This window comes from Carcharhinus amblyrhynchos, chromosome 33 (genome assembly GCF_965287045.1).
Source record: "Carcharhinus amblyrhynchos chromosome 33, sCarAmb.v2.hapA, whole genome shotgun sequence".
Taxonomy (NCBI): Eukaryota; Metazoa; Chordata; class Chondrichthyes; order Carcharhiniformes; family Carcharhinidae; genus Carcharhinus; species Carcharhinus amblyrhynchos.
Window position 1 is genome coordinate 11,676,526 of NC_137356.1, and position 15,267 is coordinate 11,691,792.

At 49.9% G+C, this 15,267-nt stretch overlaps 1 protein-coding gene across 3 annotated transcripts in view; it reads right to left on the bottom strand.

The window, feature by feature from the left end:
- Nucleotides 1-14,425, bottom strand: part of carm1 (coactivator-associated arginine methyltransferase 1) — a 76,739-nt gene extending 62,314 nt beyond the window's left edge. For all 3 annotated transcript variants that reach the window (XR_013889800.1, XM_080216679.1, XM_080216677.1), the window contains exon 1: nt 14,261-14,425. Coding sequence is in view for 2 of the 3 variants with exons in the window: in XM_080216679.1 (XP_080072805.1) it covers nt 14,261-14,402 (142 nt within the window). In the remaining variant the exon portion in view is untranslated. The remainder of the gene's footprint in view (nt 1-14,260) is intronic.
- Nucleotides 14,426-15,267: the final 842 nt, after the last annotated feature.

Consider the following 15,267-nt stretch of genomic DNA (forward strand, 5'->3'; position numbering starts at 1 on the left):
ATTCCTCTGGAGCCTCACTCCACTCTCTATCTAACCTCTACCCGCCCTACAGCCTTGCAATATTGGTGTTCCTCCAATTTTTCTTCCGAACTTCCTAATTGCAACCAGTCCATTGGTACAATACCCACAGCAATTCAGATTCCAGGGTCTCCCTGTGTTTCTTTAAGATCATGTATAAAATCCACCTCTTGGACCCAGCTTTTGGGTCCTTTGTCCTAATATCTACACAGTTCAGTGACATTCTGTGCTGGGAGGGTTTACCGTTGAAGGTGCAACATAAATGCAGGTGTCACCTCAGCAGTGGAGCAACAACCCTCCAGAGAATGGGGTTAACAGAAGCTGAGAGAATACAAGAACTTGCATTTATATAGTGCCTTTTCTGACCACAGGATGGTTTACAGCCAATGATGTGTTTCATAAGAACATAAGAAATAGGAGCAGGAGTAGGCCACCTAGCCCTTCGAGCCTGCCCCGCCATTCAATAAGATCATGGCTGATCTGTCGTGGCTCAGTTCCACATTCCCGCCCTCTCCCCATAACCCTTAATCCCCTCGCTTATCAAAAACCCATCAACCCGCGTCTTAAAAACATTTAGCGAGGCAGCCTCCACCACTTCAACGGGCAGAGAATTCCAGAGATTCACCACCCTTTCAGTGAAGAAGTTCCTCCTCAACTCCGTTCTAAACGGAAGTCTAGTCACTGGTGATTTAAAGGAAAAATTAAGTTAAGCCAGTTTCAACAAGCAGCAACATGTCGATGACCTGGTAAACTGTTCTGTTTGAATATAAAAGGTGTGCACTCACAATGTCAACAGCAGCAGCTGATAAAAATCCCAAGGGTTTAATGCTGGCTAATTAACCAGCTTCCATTCACCAAATAAACATAGCTCAAGTTTCTGTGGGCACCTATTTAGCTAACTCAGTCTGGGCACCAACAACTCTAGGTTTGAGCAGTGAATCCTCACTCCTGACTCTGCCTGTATGACTGTAGATACTGGATAAAGACAAGATAGTCACAAGTGTGATGGGTCCTGCAGCAGAATAGCCTGCTTGCACTCACCACCAAGACACACAAATAAGCTAATTTGGCAAGATTTATTTTAAAAATAATTAATTCACGGCATGTGGGCACTGCTGGCTAGGCCAGAATTCATTGCCCATCTTTAGTTACCCTGGGGAAGGTGGTGATAAGCTGCCTTCTTGAACCACTGCAGGCTGTACATATACCTACAGTGCCATTAGGGAGGGAGTTCCAGGATTTTCACCCAGTCAAGGAATGGCAATACATTTCTTGGAGGGAAATGTCCAGGTGGTGTTCTCATGTGTCTGCTGCCCTTGTCCTCGGAGCTGTCACAGGCTTGGAAGGTTCTAAGGAGCCTTGGTGAGTTCCTGCAGTGCATCTTGTGAATGGCACACACTGCTGTGTGTCAGTAGAGAAGGGAGTGAATGTTGAAGTCAGTGGATAGGGTACCAATAAAGCGAGCTGCTTTGTCCTGGATGGTGTCGAGTTTCTTGAGTATTGTCCCAACTAGGAGAGTACGCCATCACACTCCTGACTTGCACCTTGTAGATAGCGGACAAGCTTTGGGAAGTCAGGAGATAAGGATTCCGAGCCTCTGATCTGCTTTTGTAGCTCCTGTTTCTATGGCTAGTCCACTTCAGTTTCAGGTCAATGGTAACCACCAGGATGTTGATAGTATGTATGAATTTTTAAGGGCAGGCTGACAGTATCTTGGTAAGCAAGAATCTTGATGAACAAGAAAGGAAAGGTTATTGGGTGGGGTGGGCAGGAATGTGAGGCTGATGTTACAATCAGATTAGCCATGATCTTACTGAAGGCTCAAGTGGCCTATTCCTGCTCCTAATTTATTTGTGCGTTTGTCAGTAAGCACGCAACCTGCATCTCAGGAAGGTTCAATATTCCCAGGAGGAGTGAGATTACAGGAAGAAATGCCTCCTTCATAAACCCATGTACGATGCAAGAGCTAAAAATCACAGGGTGGCTGCAGTGAGAGTGAGCACAAGCTGGTTGGTTGTATAAAACATTTACAGAATAGAAACAGGTCACTTAATCCAACAGGATTGCGTTCCACACACTCTACTCTGACATTTCTTACCCCATCGACATATACGTCCTTCTCCCTCGTGTTTATCTAGCTCTTTCTCAAATAGATCTTTAATACTTGATTTATTTGTCACAAATAGGCTTACATTCACACTGCAATTAAGTTACTATGAAAATCCCCTTTCAGTGTACCCAAACAGGTGCCACAATACTGCACCTGGTCAGGTACACTGAGGGAGAATTTAGCATGGCCAATGCACCCTAACTGGCACATCTTTAAACAATGGGAGGAAACTGGAGCACCCCAGAGGAAGCCCACGCAGACAGGGGAGAACATGCAGACTCCACACGGACAGTGACTCAAGCTGGGAATCAAACCCATGGCCCTGACGCTGTGAGACAACGGCGCTAACCACTGTGCCACCGTGCTGCCCCCTGCCTCAACTACTCCTCAAGATAGCAAGTTCCATATTCTGACCCCTCTCTGGTTAAAGAGGTTTCTCCTAAATTCGCTACTCGATATTTTTTGTGGATATATTGTATTTATCACCTCTTCAGTTGTGAGATTCCCCCATGTCAGCCCAATAAACCCCTATCATAGTCTCAAAAACCTCCAGCGGTTCAATCCTTGGAGCTCAGCGCAATTGCTGAGGGAGGAAAAGCCAGTGATTCAGTTTGTACAAACTAACCACCATCTATTGCTCATAGACCTTTACTCACTCTTTTCAATCTGTGTGTGCAGAAGTGAGTGAGAGAATAAAAGCTCCCACACACGTTACTTCCCTCCCACCGAAGGACAGAACAAATCTGCTTCCTCTGCCACATTCACGGCAGCATATAGTTGACTGTTGATTTAAAAAACTATAACGTTAGTCAGCTCGGCTGAAACACACATGCAGAATTAATTGGTCACCTCAGCCAACTGAACAACAGCATTAAGACAGGGACCAGTTTGTTGATTCTTTCTCAATCCCAGGGGACGGTACGAGTTAGAGTCAACATGTTAGAGTCAACGCTTTCCAATTGTCCCAACGGCTTTTCTTTTGCAAAAACACAACTTCTGATCAGCCCATGCAGGCACTGCACCACACGCCTGTGCAGGCACTACACTACAATACACAGGGTCAGATTAAATAAAGCTAGTCATGGATACCAAAGCAAGTGTGACTTCAAATCTGTGCACATGCTGCAACAACTCGCATTTACATAGCGCTTTTCACGTCCCACGGTGTGTTACAGGACTGACAATACATCAAAAGGAAATACTGATGCAGATCTAGAAAGTCATAATAGGCCCAAAGGTTCAAAGGACTAAAAGAGGCCACAGTTCCAGATGACTCCCCAGAGAGACAGCACGCTGGCTGATGGTGATTTAGCCTGAGGATCACCGCATCTCAGGCGAGGGGCAAGGTTGAGAAGGTAGGACCTTCATGAATAAGCTCAGCTGGTACTAGAATTGAACCCACGCTGTTGGCATCTTTCTGCCTCACTAACCAGCCAAGCGAATTAAACCAACTCTCATGAAGCACTAAGGAGAAGGGATAGAGCAAAGAACTGCAGAGCTTAGGGCACAGGCAACTGAAAGTATGGCCATTAATAGTGGACATGTGGAGATGCTGGCATTGGACTGGGGTGGACACAATAAAAAGTCTCACATCACCAGGTTAAAAGTCCAACAGATTTATTTGGAATCACAAGGTTTCAAAGTGTTGCTCCTTTACTTGTTAAAGCTCATCCTTCTGATGAAGGAGCAGCACCCCAAAAGCTCATGATTGCAAATAACCCTGTTGGACTTTAACTTGGTGTTGTGAGACGTCTTACTGTGTCCATTAATAGTGGAGTCATTCGCGTGAGGGGGGTGTGTGTGCGTGTGTGCATGTGGGGCGGGCGGCGGCAGCAGCTCTGGCAGACGTGCGAGAGGCCAGACTTGGAGGAGTGCAGAGATCTTGGCGGGTTAGAGGCAGTGGGGAGGTGGAGTGCACAGCAGTGACAGAATTTACGAATTGAGATGAATATTTGAAGTCAAATTGCTGCATGTAGGTTAATGAGCATGGGGTGATGAGAACTTAGCCTGAACTTGGAGACAGGTAACTCGGGCTTATAGAGAGCACAAGGTTAGCCAGGAAGAAAGTTGGAGGAGTGAGACAGAACGGTCAAGGATATAAATCCAGATAATCAGTTCGTGACAGGATTAGAGTACAGGAGGAGAGGCCACTCAGGTTACTGTCAGAATAAAATAAATTGGATTGTGCTCAGAGTAATGAGGGTCTCTCTAACACTTAGCCCCCAACACCATCTTTTGCTCCACCCCACCCCTAAAACAACATATGTCAACAGCTTCCCAAAATGCACATGTGCCAGCTCAGTTCAGAGAGTAGATGTCATCTCTTGAACTCGGGGCTGTGGGCCTCCAGGGCCTGAACACACAGATACTGCTGTGTCACAAAGGCCAGATGTCAAATGGAGACACTGCCCACTCCTGTTAAAGATCAACACAAATTCTTCCCTGTTCTGAGTAGGGGCTTTCCCCCTCACCCATACCAACACTCCTCTCAACAGACTCCACAAAATACCACCACCGCTTTGAAATCGCGTCTGCATTATTCATTATTTTGTGTTGAAGGCAAGTGGTTCCGAGAGGCTGCCTGCTCCCCCACAGCCCCACACCATTGGGACAATCTCAACATTTCACTACAACATTTTCACACCACTTGCCTCGAGCGAATATCTGATGATTAAGAGGAAAAGGCAGGGCCTTCCCAAACTGGTTGGGGAAGGTTTTCTCCCAGTCATTAATACAACCCTGCCTCATGCTCAAGAATAAACTGCAGGGAAGGAGGTATCAATAATGGAAAGGAAATCAACTACGAAAAAAAAATTCCTTTCAAATATTAAACTTGCCCCCAACTAGGAGACTCCTATCTTTCAACTACCCCAACATATACACATACTGCGTATTAAATTCAATCACGTAGTTGTGTCTCGGAAAAACAAATGCTGAGGCTGACCTAATAAAGGTGTTTTAAAATTCTGAAAGGTCTTAATGGAGTGGTTGCAGAGAACATGTTTCCTCCTGTGGGGAACAGCATAATTAGTTGCCATCAATATAAGATAGTCATCAAAACCTAACAGGGAATTCAGAACAATTCTTTACACAGAGTCGTGAGAATGTGGAACTCACTACCACAGAGAGCAGTTGAAGCAAATATTGTGGATGCATTAAGGGGGAAGCTAGTGAGGGAGAAGGGAATACAAGAGTTACATTGATAGATTCAGAAGAGGAAAGAGGAGAGGAGTTAAGAGTGGGGCACGAACACTGGCATTGGGTGGTTGGGTCAAATGGCCTGTTCCTGTGCCACAAAGCCTACTTAAAAGAACACTGCCCTCCCCCAGATATCACTGGCATTCAGAATCCACTGACTCACCCAGATGTGAAACACAATCTATTCTGGAACATACACGATTCCAGACAAGGAATATAATTGTCACCCAGTGTCAGCACCTAGCATCAAATACAATACAGTTAAGCGCAAAGTAAAGCTGTCTCTACAACATCTCCTAAATTTGTACATCTCTAGCTGAATAAAAGGTGAGTATTTTGTTTCAGAACTGTCTAGTTTGCCTTTTTAAAACTGAAAATGTGAATGCCTCTCTTCAAGAAGGGTAGCCACTTGAGAAAGAGGAATGTCAGAGACTGTGGAGGTTGAATGGGATTCAGATTGGTGGCTGATGTAGAATTACAACGGATTATAAAAACCACACATTAAATGATGAACATAATTTTTAAGGCATGAAATAATTCCATTGAAAGAATGCTCAGCTTTCTGTCGAGGAGCGATCAAGGGCCCATCAAATCAAACAACTGTATGATTTCCTTTATGTTCCAAAACAGTTGTGCTTTAAATGAAGGATCATATCTGGGGCCATGTCACCCATGGGATAAAAGTGCATAGTGACCAACAACTCACCCGCTCCAGAGCTTGGACCATCCCCTCCAGTGACACCGAGCCATCATCAGCATCCTCCCCTGTAATACCTGGAGTTCGGGAGGAGGAGGGGGGGGCGCTGGTGGTGGTGGCTAAACAAGCTGGCTTGTGCTACAAGGAATTAGAGGTTTGTGACCACCTAGTAGGGTAAAAAAATCATTCTGCCTGTAAACATTTAGCTCCTCAATGAAGCATTAAGAGAAAAACTGAAATAAGGTTTGGTTATTCAATCATAAATAAGACACTCAAACTCGCTGTAGGAGTTATGGGGTCTGCAGAGATACTTACTGCAAGAACCTCAGGGCAAGTCACAGCAGCCGAAAGTTAAATAATTAAAGAAAGTCTTCCTCAAGACAGCTGGTCACAATAACTCAGAATACTGTAGAATTCCTACAATTCAGATGGAGGCCATTCAACTCATCAAATGTCCACTGACTCTCCAAAAGAAGCATAGCAGATAGTAGCAGGAAGAGGCCATGTGGCCCTTCGAGCCAGCTCTGCCATTTGTCACAAATGTGGCTGATCATCCAACTCACTAGCCTAATTCTGCTTTCTCCCCATAACCTTTGATCCCATTCACCCCAAGTGCTACATTCAGCCGTCTCTTGAATACATTCAATGTTTTGGCATGAACTACTTCTTGTGGTAATGAATTCCACAGGCTCACCACTCTGGGTGAAGAAATGCTTCCTCATCTCCAACCTAAATACTCTACTCTGAATCCTCAGACTGTGACCCCTGGTTCTGGACTCTCCAGCATCTTACCCAAGCCCACGCCCCTGCCTGATCCCCATAGCTACTAACCAACTCATCTTGGACTGAGAGAGGAAACAGAAGCACCCAGAGGAAATCCAGGCAGACATGAATAGATTCCACACAGACGGTGACCCAAGGTCAGAATCAAACCCGGATCCCTGGTGCTATGAAGCAGCAGTGCTAACGATGGTGCCATGTAGCACAATCAGTTTTGATACCAGTTCAGTCACAAGGAAATGGCCAACCCCATGCTGAGTTCATATGGAACACACATTTCTACATTGTGAACTTATTAGGTTTGTCTCAGTTGGTAGCTCCCTCTCACCTCTCAATCAGTAGGTTGTGGCTCTGATTCACACTGAAGGGACTTGGGCACAAAAAACTAGGTTGGTGCTCCCACAGTACTTCAGTGCCAGAGGTGCCACCTTTCAGATGAGATGCTAAACCAGATCTCGGGTAATAGATCCCAGTTTTGTATTTTAAAGAGGAGCAGGGAATTTCTTCCCAACCAACACTACACAGAAATCAAAAAGATGGGTGGCATTGCTGCCTCACAGCATCAGGGACCTGGGTTCAATTCCGGCCTTGGGACACTGTCTGTGCGGAGTTTGCACATTCTCCCTGTGTGGGTTTCCTCAGGGTGCTCCAGTTTCCTCCCACACTCCAAAGGTGTGCTGGTTAGGTTGATTGACCATGTTAAATTGACCGTCAATGTCAGGGGGATTAACAGGGTAAATATGTGGGGTTACAGAAATAGGGCCCAGGTGGGATTGTAGTTGGTGCAGGCTCAATTGGCCAAATGGCCTCTTTCTCCACTGGAGGGATTCTATGTCTATGTGATCTTTACCTCATTGTTGTTTGTAGGGCCTTGCTGTGTATGAACTGTCACAAGATCAGCAACTGATTCAAAAGTAATTCATTGTCTTTTGCGATTTCCAAGGGTCAAAAAAAGGGACTGTGCAAATGCAAACCTCTCCTCTCTTTCTGGTCTGAAACTTGAAAATAATCTGTTCTCTCTTTCTGATTTAATGCACATTACCAAGAAAGGGGAAGCTAATTACTCAATGCAATCAAACTGTTTCCAAATGCACCAAATCACAGCAGTTTAGTCAAAGTCAAACATGACAGGCTTCCCTGCAGATCAAGTATCAAGGCCTGGCTCCCACTTAAACAGGAAGACATTGGGTGGGAACTAAGTTTTACAAGTTTATCAGACCTACAAAACAGCACCTGGTGCCAGATGTAGCCATGACTGAATGGCTGAGCAGACTCGATAGGAGCAGAATTAGGCAACTTGATCTATGTCTTATATGGAAAATGGATTCTAAACGAAACAAAAGGGCAGGTTAAGAGTAATTGGGAAGGCAGTTATCAAAGCCAGGTTAAAGGGGTGGGTGTTTGGAAGAGAGGGAGATGTAAGGGTTTACAGTAGGGATTCCAGAGAATGGAACGTGAGTTGGTAAGAATAATAGCTGTCAATAGTGGAGTAACTGGAGAGGAACACAGAACAGGAAGGATTACAGACAAAAATATTTAAAGTCAAGGATAATATAAAAGTCAATAATATAAAAGTCAAGGATTGCTGATGACACAAAGATGAGTGGAAAAGCAAATTGCGTGGAGGGTGTGGAAAGTCTGCAGAGGGATCTGGATAGGCTGAGCGAGTGCGTGAGGACCTGGCAGATCGAGTATAATGTTAGCAAGTGTGAGGTTATCCACTTTGGCAGAAATAACAGTAGGAGGGATTACTATTTAAAGGACGAAAAGCTGCAGCATGCTACAGTGCAGAGGGACCTGGGGGTCCTTGTGCATGAGTCACAAAAACCCAGTCTGCAGGTGCAGCAGGTGATCAAGAAGGTGAATGGTATGCTGGCCTTTATAGTGAAGGGGATAGAATATAAAGTAAAAAGTCTGACAACACCAGGTTTTAGTCCAACCTATTTATTTGATAATATTCTCACTAGCTTTCGAGGGGACAGCCTCTTCGTCAGGTGAATTCACATTCACCTGACGAAGAGGCTGTCCCCTCGAAAGCTAGTGAGAATATTATCAAATAAATAGGTTGGACTAAAACCTGGTGTTGTCAGACTTTTTACTGTGTTTACGCCAGTCCAACGCCGGCATACCCACATCATAGAATATAAAAGCAGGGAGGTCTTGCTGTAACTGTACAGGGTACTGGTGAGGCCACAGCTGGAGTACTGTGCGCAGTTTTGGTGGCCACACTTGCGCAGGGATGTTTTGGCCTTGGAGGGAGTGCAGAGGAGGTTCACTAGGCCGATACCGGAGATGAGGGGGTTGGACTATGAAGAGACTAAATAGACTGGGTCTGTACTTGCTGGAGTTTAGAAGGATGAGGGGGGATCTTATAGAGACGTATAAGATAATGAAAGGGATGGATAGGGCAGAGGGAGAGAGATTATTCCCACTTAGAAAGGATAGCAGGACTAGAGGGCACAGCCTCGGGGGGGGGCAGTTTAGATCGGAGTTTAGAAGGAACTTCCTCACTCAAAAGGGTGGTGAATCTCTGGAATTCTCTGCCCGTTGAAGTGGTGGAGGCTACCTCGCTAAATATATTTAAATCACGGGTACATAGGTTTTTGTCAGACAAGGGAATTAAGGGTTATGGGGAGAAAGCAGGAAAGTGGGACTGATCCACTTCAGATCAGCCATGATCTTATTGAATGACAGGGCAGGCTCAAAGGGCTAGATGGCCTACTCCTGCTCCTATTTCTTATGTTCTTATGTGTTCTTATAATAACTTAACATTCTCAGTATGGGGAACTGGATGCTCATGTACGTTAAGTTCAAGTTTTAAGTTTATTTATTAATGTCAAAAAGTCAGCTTACATTAACACAGCAATGAAATTACTGTGAAAATCCCCTAATCACCCCACTCCATCACCTGATCATCGAGGGAGAAATTAACATCGCTAACACACCTAACCAGTGAACTAACTGACCACAATTCCACCCAGTCCCTATCCCCAAAACCCCATGCATTTACTCTAGCTAGCCCCCCAACACCAAGGGGCAATTTAGCATGGCTGATCTACCAAAATGGCACATCTTTCGGACTGTGGAAGGAAACTGACAGACACAGGGGAGAACGTGCAGACTCCACACAGCGACCCAAGCCAGGAATCAAACCCAGGTCCCTGGCGCTGTGAGGGAGCAGTGCTAACCACTGTGCCACACATGCTGTTAGAGAGAGTAGGAGTGAAAGGCAGTGCACGCTCCATAGAGATCATACATCCAGCAAACAGCATGTATGTAGGTTCTACCAGTGTACAGTCTAGGCAAGTCCTGGCCAGACCGAACATGCTAACTTCCTTGCACAGAAGTGGTTTTTACACTCTACTTGCAGACTGTGAGAAAGAGTGGATTCAGTAGATATTTATTAGCTCTGGGTGATGTCAAAACACACCAACCCAAAATTGATTTAAAAAAAAACCCATGTCCTCATCTTGTGATTGCCAACTTCCAAGTTATCCAGAAGTATTTACTTCTCCAAAAAAAAGGCAGAGTAATCATTAGGCTGGAAGTTGTAGTGTGAGTTAATAGCCCTATCACTTGACTGGGGAAAGGAGGTAATTGGTTTCAGAGGTTTCATAGCTAGAATCCTACAGAGCAGAAGGACGTCATTCAGCCCATTTATCCTAGCTAGTCCCCCTGACACTAAGAGGCAATTTTACGTGGCTGATCTACCTAACCCGCACATCTTTCGGACTGTGGGAAGAAACTGAAGCACTCGGAGAAAACCCTCGCAGACGCGTGGAGAACATGCAGACTCCACAGACAGTGACCCAGGCTGAAAATCGAACCTGGGTTACTGTGAGGCAGCAGTGCTAACCTTTGGAATCATGCAGTATGAGACAGCCTCCCAAGAGTGGATATCATCAGAATTCCACAAATCCTGAAAATCATCAGTGTTGCAAAAAAACTTGACATGAAAGCAGTACTACCCAAGATCAATAACAGCATACTGCCTTAAAATTAGTAACTTTTTAAATTATTCAAGCACTGGTTTACAATGTCACACCACTCTCAGCCTAGTTGCAGGCTAATTCCTTGCATTTAGGCAGATACAATATGGCAATCTACCAGAATGAGTTAAAACATTCAACATCTACAATTACAGACTATAGCAACTCTTGTACAAGTGCACAGGAAATTACCCAATCGACCCCGCAGAAACGATTCCCAAGGCTGGAAATCTGAAATAAAAGCAGGAAATTCTGGGGATGCTCAAGAGATACCGATAAAAGAGACACAGCTGGATTTTCAGGTACACGACTCTCCTCGAGTCAAAAGATATTGCAAAGAGAAACAGAACACTGCAAGAGAAATAAATTAAGGCAGAAGAAAGGGACATATCCACAAAGATCACAAAGCCACTGCCTGACCTGTAACAAGTTACCCTGTAGGGTGAAAAATGAGGAATTGGTTAAATGGTAAGTGATGGTGACGCTCCAAAGGGCATAATAAAGAGATACAGAACGTGGGGGGAGAGAGAGTGAGAGTAGAGCTGCTCAAAGAGGAAGCATGGGCAGAAAATTCTGGAAACACTCAGCTTGGGTATTTCAGATTTACACAAAGGTTCGGATTAAGGCCATCTTTCTTTACACCCTAGCTATGACTTTAGCCTAATATTCTGCATTCTCTCCTTTCCTTCTGCCCTAAGTACTCTATGAACAGTATGCTTGTCTTAACATGAAAGAAACAATACTTTTCACTGTATACCAATACACACAACAATAATAAATCAATTCAAACACACAGGAAAGTTGGCTCAAGGTGAACGGCCAAACTCTAGGAGAAGTTGTAAGAAAAGGAACAAAGGGCAAGGATTTTTAAAGAGATATGTCTCTTTTTGGAGAATGTGGAGAAAATGAAAGGTCAGACAGAGAGGATTATAGAGGAGTCAGAGAGCACGCAAAACTCTCCCTCCTTCACCCACCTCCCACAGCCCTGCCATGCTACATGTATCTACAGGGGGTTCAGACTGGATCCCGGGGCTCGGGGTTCAGACTGGATCCCGGGGCGGGCGAGAGAAGGGGGTTCAGACTGGGTCCCGGGGCGGGCGAGAGAAGGGGGTTCAGACTGGGTCCCGGGGCGGGCGAGAGAAGGGGGTTCAGACTGGGTCCCGGGGCGGGCGAGAGAAGGGGGTTCAGACTGGGTCCCGGGGCGGGCGAGAGAAGGGGGTTCAGACTGGGTCCCGGGGCGGGCGAGAGAAGGGGGTTCAGACTGGGTCCCGGGGCGGGCGAGAGAAGGGGGTTCAGACTGGGTCCCGGGGCGGGCGAGAGAAGGGGGTTCAGACTGGGTCCCGGGGCGGGCGAGAGAAGGGGGTTCAGACTGGGTCCCGGGGCGGGCGAGAGAAGGGGGTTCAGACTGGGTCCCGGGGCGGGCGAGAGAAGGGGGTTCAGACTGGGTCCCGGGGCGGGCGAGAGAAGGGGGTTCAGACTGGGTCCCGGGGCGGGCGAGAGAAGGGGGTTCAGACTGGGTCCCGGGGCGGGCGAGAGAAGGGGGTTCAGACTGGGTCCCGGGGCGGGCGAGAGAAGGGGGTTCAGACTGGGTCCCGGGGCGGGCGAGAGAAGGGGGTTCAGACTGGGTCCCGGGGCGGGCGAGAGAAGGGGGTTCAGACTGGGTCCCGGGGCGGGCGAGAGAAGGGGGTTCAGACTGGGTCCCGGGGCGGGCGAGAGAAGGGGGTTCAGACTGGGTCCCGGGGCGGGCGAGAGAAGGGGGTTCAGACTGGGTCCCGGGGCGGGCGAGAGAAGGGGGTTCAGACTGGGTCCCGGGGCGGGCGAGAGAAGGGGGTTCAGACTGGGTCCCGGGGCGGGCGAGAGAAGGGGGTTCAGACTGGGTCCCGGGGCGGGCGAGAGAAGGGGGTTCAGACTGGGTCCCGGGGCGGGCGAGAGAAGGGGGTTCAGACTGGGTCCCGGGGCGGGCGAGAGAAGGGGGTTCAGACTGGGTCCCGGGGCGGGCGAGAGAAGGGGGTTCAGACTGGGTCCCGGGGCGGGCGAGAGAAGGGGGTTCAGACTGGGTCCCGGGGCGGGCGAGAGAAGGGGGTTCAGACTGGGTCCCGGGGCGGGCGAGAGAAGGGGGTTCAGACTGGGTCCCGGGGCGGGCGAGAGAAGGGGGTTCAGACTGGGTCCCGGGGCGGGCGAGAGAAGGGGGTTCAGACTGGGTCCCGGGGCGGGCGAGAGAAGGGGGTTCAGACTGGGTCCCGGGGCGGGCGAGAGAAGGGGGTTCAGACTGGGTCCCGGGGCGGGCGAGAGAAGGGGGTTCAGACTGGGTCCCGGGCCGGGCGAGAGAAGGGGGTTCAGACTGGGTCCCGGGCCGGGCGAGAGAAGGGGGTTCAGACTGGGTCCCGGGCCGGGCGAGAGAAGGGGGTTCAGACTGGGTCCCGGGCCGGGCGAGAGAAGGGGGTTCAGACTGGGTCCCGGGGCGGGCGAGAGAAGGGGGTTCAGACTGGGTCCCGGGGCGGGCGAGAGAAGGGGGTTCGTGACTGGGTCCCGGGGCGGGCGAGAGAAGGGGGTTCGTGACTGGGTCCCGGGGCGGGCGAGAGAAGGGGGTTCGTGACTGGGTCCCGGGGCGGGCGAGAGAAGGGGGTTCGTGCCTGGATCCCGGGGCGAGAGAAGGGGGTTCGTGCCTGGATCCCGGGGCGAGAGAAGGGGGTTCGTGCCTGGATCCCGGGGCGAGAGAAGGGGGTTCGTGCCTGGATCCCGGGGCGAGAGAAGGGGGTTCGTGCCTGGATCCCGGGGCGAGAGAAGGGGGTTCGTGCCTGGATCCCGGGGCGAGAGAAGGGGGTTCGTGCCTGGATCCCGGGGCGAGAGAAGGGGGTTCGTGCCTGGATCCCGGGGCGAGAGAAGGGGGTTCGTGCCTGGATCCCGAGGCGAGAGAAGGGGGTTCGTGCCTGGATCCCGAGGCGAGAGAAGGGGGTTCGTGGCTGGATCCCGGGGCGAGAGAAGGGGGATTCAGACCGGATCCCGGGGGGGGGAAGAGAAGGGGGATTCAGACTGGATCCCGGGGGGGGGGAGAGAAGGGGGTTCAGACTGGATCCCGGGGGGGGGGGGGAGAGAAGGGGGTTCAGACTGGATCCGGGGGGGGGGGAAGAGAAGGGGGTTCAGACTGGATCCCGGGGGGGGGGTCGGGAGAGAAGGGAGTTCAGACTGGATCGGGGGGGGGGGGAGGTCGCGAGAGAAGGGGGTTCAGACTGGATCCCGGAGGGAAGGGGTTTCAGACTGGATCCCGGGGGTGGGAGAAAGGGGTTCAGAATGGATCCCGGGGGCGGGGGGGACTTCAGGCCGGATCCCGGGGCCGCTCTCCCGCTCCCCGTGCCGGGGGCCTCGGCCTTTCCCCGGTGCCGAAGCGGGCGATCCGGGCCCGGGCTGTAGGCCGCGCTGTATTCCCGGGCTCTGCCCCGCTCCGCTGGCCGAGCCGTTGGCACTCACTGCTGTATAAGCTGATGCAGGCGCTCTCCAAACCCGCTTTGATCTCCAGGCGGAGCGGCTGCTGCTCCGAACGCCGCTGGATCTCCCCGTTCTGATCCCCGATCGACAGCAGCCGCACGCCCGGGAACACCGTGGTGGCCATTTTAAAAGCAAACAGCCTGAGTGCGCGAGCGGCGGCGGGACCGCGCGCACTGCACCCCAGGAACGCGCCTTTAACTACAGCGCGCGGTCCCGCCGGAGGGAGCGAGCACGCGCACCGCACCGCACCACAGGAGAGGGAGCCCGAGAGCAGCAGATAACGGCAATACCGGTTAGACCGGACGGTGGAGCCCGTGAGCATCGGCTTGCAATACCGGGTTAGACCACAAGGAGCACAAATATCAGACTAAACCACACAGGGGAGCCAGAGAGCATCGACCTGCAATACCGGGTTAGACCACATGGTGGAGAGCAGGAGCATAAATACCAGACTAAACCACACGGGAGAGCTCGTGAGCATCGACCTGCAATACCGGGTTAGACCACATGGTGGCGAGCAGGAGCATAAATACCGGACTAAACCACACAGGGGAGCCCGTGACCAGCTACCGGCAATACCGGATTAGGCCACAAGGTGGAAACCGTGAGCATCGGGCTATGAATACCAGTTTGAACCACGTGGGGAGCCCGTGAGCATCGACCTGCAATACAGGTTAGACCACAAGGGGAGCGCGGGAGCATAAATACCAGACTAAACCACACAGGGGAACCCGTGAGCAGCTAACGGCAATACCGGATTGGCCCACAAGGTGGAAACAGTGAGCATCAGGCTGTAAATACCAGTTTAAATCACACGGGGGAGTCCGTGAGCATTGACCTGCAATACCAGGTTTGACCACAGAGGGAGCCCAGGAGCATAGATACCAGACTAAATCATACGGGGGGGACCGTGAGCATCAGGCTGTAAGTACCAGTTTAGCTTCTGCAATGCCGGGTTAGACTGCAGAGGGAGATCCTTTAAATATCGA